Source organism: Seriola lalandi, unplaced genomic scaffold (genome assembly GCF_002814215.2).
Source record: "Seriola lalandi dorsalis isolate HSWRI2012SDOR001 ecotype SW California unplaced genomic scaffold, Sedor1 jcf7180002052274, whole genome shotgun sequence".
Lineage (NCBI taxonomy): Eukaryota > Metazoa > Chordata > Actinopteri > Carangiformes > Carangidae > Seriola > Seriola lalandi.
In genome coordinates, this window is record NW_019522827.1 from 4,217,453 (window position 1) to 4,223,421 (window position 5,969).

At 41.7% G+C, this 5,969-nt stretch overlaps 1 protein-coding gene and 1 pseudogene across 3 annotated transcripts in view; one reads left to right on the forward strand and one right to left on the reverse strand.

The window, feature by feature from the left end:
- Nucleotides 1-1,725, forward strand: part of LOC111650336 (pleckstrin homology domain-containing family A member 7-like) — a 162,730-nt gene extending 161,005 nt beyond the window's left edge. For both annotated transcript variants that reach the window (XM_087172341.1, XM_023400208.2), the window contains one exon: nt 1,175-1,725. Coding sequence is in view for 1 of the 2 variants with exons in the window: in XM_023400208.2 (XP_023255976.1) it covers nt 1,175-1,197 (23 nt within the window). In the remaining variant the exon portion in view is untranslated. The remainder of the gene's footprint in view (nt 1-1,174) is intronic.
- Nucleotides 1,717-5,969, reverse strand: part of LOC111650355 (NACHT, LRR and PYD domains-containing protein 3-like) — a 12,060-nt pseudogene continuing 7,807 nt past the window's right edge. Inside the window, exons 7-11 of the transcript XR_015436854.1 lie at nt 5,578-5,969; nt 4,899-5,066; nt 4,639-4,806; nt 4,478-4,527; nt 1,717-3,330 (exon numbers count right to left, since the gene is read on the reverse strand). The exon at nt 5,578-5,969 is cut by the window's right edge and continues 1,030 nt beyond it. The product of XR_015436854.1 is annotated as an NACHT, LRR and PYD domains-containing protein 3-like (transcript). The remainder of the gene's footprint in view (nt 3,331-4,477; nt 4,528-4,638; nt 4,807-4,898; nt 5,067-5,577) is intronic.

Consider the following 5,969-nt stretch of genomic DNA (forward strand, 5'->3'; position numbering starts at 1 on the left):
AGCACTGCCAGAGCCCTACAACATGACCTCCAGCAGGCTCCTGGTGTGCATGTTTCTGACCAAACTGTCAGAAACAGACTCCATGAGGGTGGCATGAGGGCGGCCATTGGTGCCCTGTTCTCTTCACAGATGAGAGCAGGTTCACACTGAGCACATGTGACAGGCGTGAAAGAGTCTGGAGCGATGTGGTGAATGTTATGCTGCCTGTAACATCATCCAGTATGATCGGTTGGTGGTGGGTCAGTGATGGTCTGGGGAGGCAGATCCTTGGAGGGTCTCACAGACCTCCATGTCACAGCCAGCAGTACCCTGACTGCTGTTGGGTACCGGGATGAAATCCTCAGAGCGATTGTCAGACCTTGCGCTGCAGTAGGCCCTGGGTTCCTCCTGGTACTGGACAGTGCCCGGCCTCATGTGGCCAGAGTGTGTAGGCAGTTCCTGGATGGTGAAGGCATTGATGCCATTGACTGGCCCTAACGTTCCCCTGACCTAAATCCAATTGAGCACCTATGGGACATTATGTATCGTTTCATCCGACACCGCCACAGACTGTCCAGGAGTTCACTGATGCCCTGATCCAGGTCTGGATCCCCCAGGACACCATCCAGGGACTCATCAGGAGCATGCCCAGACGTTGTCAGGAGTGCATACAGGCATGCAGGGGTCATACACATTACTGAGTCACATGATGAGTTGCCATTATGAAATTCAAGTTGGATCAGCCTGTGATTTCAATTTTTCACATTGATTTTCACTGTGATTGTTTTGGTTTGGTTTCCATTGACCGTTGTTACGTCATTTCGTTCTCAACAAATTATTCAATGAACATCAGTAAAGATTTTCAATTTCACTTTTTCGTTCATCAAAATCCGATGTGTGATTTAAGTGTTCCCTACTTTTTTTTGAGCAGTGTATCTTACTGCTGTAAAGCAGTTTAGATCAAATGGGTCAAACAGTTGTGGTAAATGGATTCTTAAACATTATATTTGTGAATAACATCTGACCCAGGTATTGGATTTACCTAAGGACACACAACTATAAACTGTTACAGGGGACTGTCCTTGAAATCTGAATTTCTTATGCAAATTAAGTATATGTGCGACTTGCATAAGCTATTACACCTACGATGTCCTGACTGCAAGAAGTAATACTGAAGTTTGTGTTTTCTTCTCAGCCAAAGCTGCTGCAGAGCACTGACCCACAGCAACGACCAACAACATAACAGAAGAGAGTCGTTGTGATGAAGAAACGGATCTAATCATTTCTCACTTTCCAACTAATTGATTTACCTGTAACAAAGCCTTTCATATGACTGAGAACTACAACCATGTTTCTAAAAGAGTGATGATTTGTTTGTAATTTTCAAATAGAATCAAGTTTCACTGCTTCTTCACAATTACATCAGAATTTTATAACACGAGTAAAATGCTTTGTTTTTTAAATCTACAATTACATGTTTTGCAGTTTGTATTTTTACGAGTGAATAAAATGAGTGAAATGAAAGCCAAGGCCAACATGCTTAAATTACAGCAGTAATGTTTTGACATGAATTATTCATTACATTGTTTGGCCTGACATGCCTGTTCAATTTCTTCTGTCTATTTTCTCAATGATCATGGTCCTGTCAATCAACTCAAACACATTAGAATATAATATCAATAATAGTTTAACACATGAAACAAGTGAAGTCATTACACACAATAAATATTAAAGATATTAAGATTATTTGTCTGTTTCCTTGAAAAGTTCAGACCACCTTTATTTCAAAAATGGAAAACATTGGTTTCTCAGTTATACACTCATACAAAACAGTTTTCATAAGGTGAATAAACTTGAACATTCACTTGTATATTGTTTTATATCATCTGCTTTGTCCTGTACAGATAAAAAAAAAAAAAAAGGACCAACACCGGTTTCCCAATGGAAACATGTTCAAACTGCCAGAACATAAGGATTTGAACTTCCAAGTATAAAATCAACATAAATAAACAAACAAAATGAACAAGGTTTGACAAACATATATACAGTGGGGGAGAACTGCTGACCTCGAAGGGGGGATAAACTCAGGCAATGAAGTCCTGAACCCAGGTGGCAGCACACTCTGTTGGGAGGCTCCATCTGAAGACTCAGGGAGAGCATAACAAAGGAGGGAGGTCCACTCAGTAACCACTCAAGTAAACAAACAAAACTTATTAAGGAGGAACTCAGCATAAGCAAAGTGGAACATATTAAGTCAGTGCGAGGAAAAATGTAAGTGCTAACCTAAATTAGCTGTAACATGAATTCAGGCCTGATTTCCAAGAGGCAAAGTGAGAGAGGGGGCACCCAGTTTACATCGGCTCCAAACAGGTGAACCCAGTCCTTCACTTAGATGGGAAGGGCCAGCCAATCAGGAAGAACCTGAACAGGCCAAAACAAATACTGTCATATGACCCTGGGCTGTCACAGCTTGCTGTTTGTCTGATGGAGGTAATGGAGTGAGGTGTCCGTTAATGCAGGTGTTGTACTGGAAGGTCATTGTGAAAGACCTGTGCCTCAAGGTGCAGACTGCAGGTTCAGGTGTCCTTTGGCGGGGTGTTTGGTCTCACCCATTAGGGACAGAGAGCAGCCTGGATGTCCTGGAGGAGTTGTCATTGTAAAGCAGTGGTAGCTGGATGGAGAAACAACTCGCTGATGCTGACTCCGTATTTCTACATGATGTTTGACATACACTATAATCATATACACTTAACTGTCACTAGAGAGCCCTGCTAGAAAGCTGATAGGAACATAATTATTTGCATTTTTCCAGTCTTGATTTATTCTATGTACATGTTTCATGAACATATACATTGAATATGGGTATTTAAGGGTATTCTAGCGGGCAAAGTGTCAATGAAGAATCTTCAAATCCGAGCCTGAAGCCTGGATACACGGGTTCAGAGAACTGAGTGTGGAATGTATGAAGGTGAGTCATGGTGTTTGAGGATATGGCATAGAAGGACAGAGTGCCAGCTGACCAGTCCAAAAATACTCCAGTCCTTTTGGAGTTGAAGTAGGGGACAGTTATGGCTGCATCATTCTTATTGTACCAGGCGTTGTATTTACCTTGATGGTAGCGTAGACTCCAGGACTGATCGTTGTAGCCAAGGACACTATCATTACCTTTTGCTTTCCTGCTGATTCCTTTATAAGCCACTCCTATACCTGTCCATTCACCGGTCCACTCCACTTCCCAGTAGCAACGAGCAGACAGACCCTCTTTACAAAGCACCTGTCCCCAGTCTGCAAATCTCTCTGGGCTGTCAGGATATGGCTGAGCTGTTTCCATTCGTGTCATTGTTTTGCTGTCTTCAGAAAAAGACAAGTGTGAATGGGCTGAGTTCACCTCCATAGTAAGCTTGCATGCATCTGATGAAAACAAAACAAAACAAAAAAAAACATTTTAAAATGTTTTTGTTGCCCAGCACCTAAAATTACATAACCATAAACACATTTAAAAAGGTTATATAAATGAGACTTTAAACAATAATACAGCACGTGCATGTTAGTGCATGCGAGTCCCTCCTGTTAAATTGTTGGTCCTCCACTGAACACATAGGCCCCGCCCACACGCAGGATGGCACAAAACAGTATACAGCGTTCAAGTGAAAATATTTCAGAATGTCCTCCACTGAAGACACCACTGTTTTGACCAAAAAGACAAAGAAAGAGACAGGAGCGCAGGTAGACTGGCTGGTGGACCATCAAAAACACCAGTAAAGTTTTTCTTTTTTTAAGTTTTTACTCCCCTTTGCCGGCTCTGTCAGTCATTCCTGCGACCCCGGTCCCGGTGGGCAAGTCCGAGGCTTAATTCCTTTCCCAGCTCGACCATGGTGGTAGTACTGGTCCGGCTTTACTGGTGGGACAACCCTACGGCTCCAGCTCGACTCAGAAGTGGCTCTTCTTCACCTCAATATGTAAGTAACTTGATGGCTACATACTGTTACATGTCTGTTATCATTAGTGACGGCATGATAAGTTAGCTAAATTGGTATTACTCTTATTTTGAATGTGCTCGGCAAATGTTGCTATTGCTAGCTGGCTAACTGCCAGCATTGCTGTGGTGCATATCATGCGTGGGCTGACGGTTGTCGTTAGATTGTTTTTTTTTTTTATGTTGACTCGTTTACATAGCATAACTTTATTCAGTTAATCTTTTTGTAGTGTGTTTACTGGCCGCTTTCACTGAGCTCTGTTACACCTTGCTGACTGCGAGCGTAAGGGGAGGGGAGGTTGTGGCCAAAGGGAGATCGGAGGTGTGCCCAACGACGCATTTGGTTTGGTCTGAGATGCTGGTGGTCTAGTGTGACATCTAATGGCAGTGACGACCAATTACAGGACCTCGAAGCTTTTGACTGCCTGTGTCCATGGATTATAATACATCCAGACCTGTGTCGAGAAAAGTCATCCATTGGTTTGATTTAGTTATTAAACAAAAAAAACCCCAACAACTTACATTTCTTCTTCAGAGATGATTTTAAGTAGCACTCTGCATTGCCTTCCAATCTAGAAAAAAAAAAACAAAAACATGCCATTTGCAATGTAAAAAGCCTGCTAAATTAGTTTACAGAATAAATATAAAACAGCAACTTGTGATGTTTAACTCAAAAGTTATACCTGACTGTAAGGTGTTCAATGTTCTTCTGTACAGAGGACAGCAGCTCCATCCCCAGTTGGCCTGGATGATTGTAACTCAGATCCAGTTCCATCAAGTGGGTGGGGTTGGACCTCAGTGCTCTGCCCAAAAAGCCACAGCCAGTCTCTGTGATTCCACAGAATGACAATCTGAAATTGAAGGGTAAAACTAAATTAGGCTACAGTTTCAACTGTGATTTTGTAATTGACTGTAATAAATGACCAGTTCAGCAATTCCACACCTCAGTTTTTTCAGCTGACATGATGAACTTGCCAGTCCAGCACAGAGCAGTTCTACTCCGGAGTCTTGCAGATCATTGTCACTCAGGTCCAGTTCCTTCAGACATGGATTGCTTAGGACTGCTCCAAGTGCTTCACAACATTTCTCTGAGAGGTTACATTCTTTAAGCCTTCAGAAGTGAAAAACAAGTTAACCTTATGTTAGCATAATTTGCTCAACATTTGTTTCACTGAGACTAACTTACAAGATTTACTTAACTTACAAGCCTCCGAACACTATATCACATTTCTCTGGTTCAACTTTAGCAGGAAATCTGCAGGTCTGTATTACAGAACAAAACCTGAAGCTGTTAGTGTCTCACAGCAGTAAGTGGCAAATGAGGGAATAATAAAATTTGCATGTTACACCGCTCTACTGTCTTGTACAAGAAATTGAAAGAAACCAAATCAAACAGTAAATGTGATCTTGCATTTAAAAATTAAATGCCAATTAAAGCCAAGCAATCATGTTTATCAAAGTTTTACAATACATGTGGCAAAAATGTGTTGATATTTTGAAAGGCTACACATAGCACCCTTTCCAATAATCTGACCTCACTGTATCAATTTAAAATTAATTACATAACATGATATTGCTGTACATATGACTGATAAGTGTAGAGGTTAATGTTCTTTACTCACATGGCTACTCTGGATTCTTTGATCACTGGTAATAGCCTCAGAAGACCCTCCTCTGATCTTGAATATTTCCTCAGGTCAAACTCAACCAATGCTTCCTTTGAGGTAAGCAACACAAACACCAGAGCAGCCCACTGTGAGGGGGATAGTTTGGTCACTGACAGACTACCAGAGTTCAGGTAGTTTTGGATTTCCTCCAAAAGAGACTGATCGTTCAGCTCAATGAGGCAGTGGAAGAGATTGATGCATTTTTCTGTGGAAGGATTTAGCCGGATCTTCTCCTTGATGTATTCAACAATTTCCTCATTTCTTTGTGGACTGCTCTCCATTGTGGTCAGAACGCTCTTCAACAGAGACTGATTGGATGTCTGCGAGAGACCCAGAAGGAAACGAAG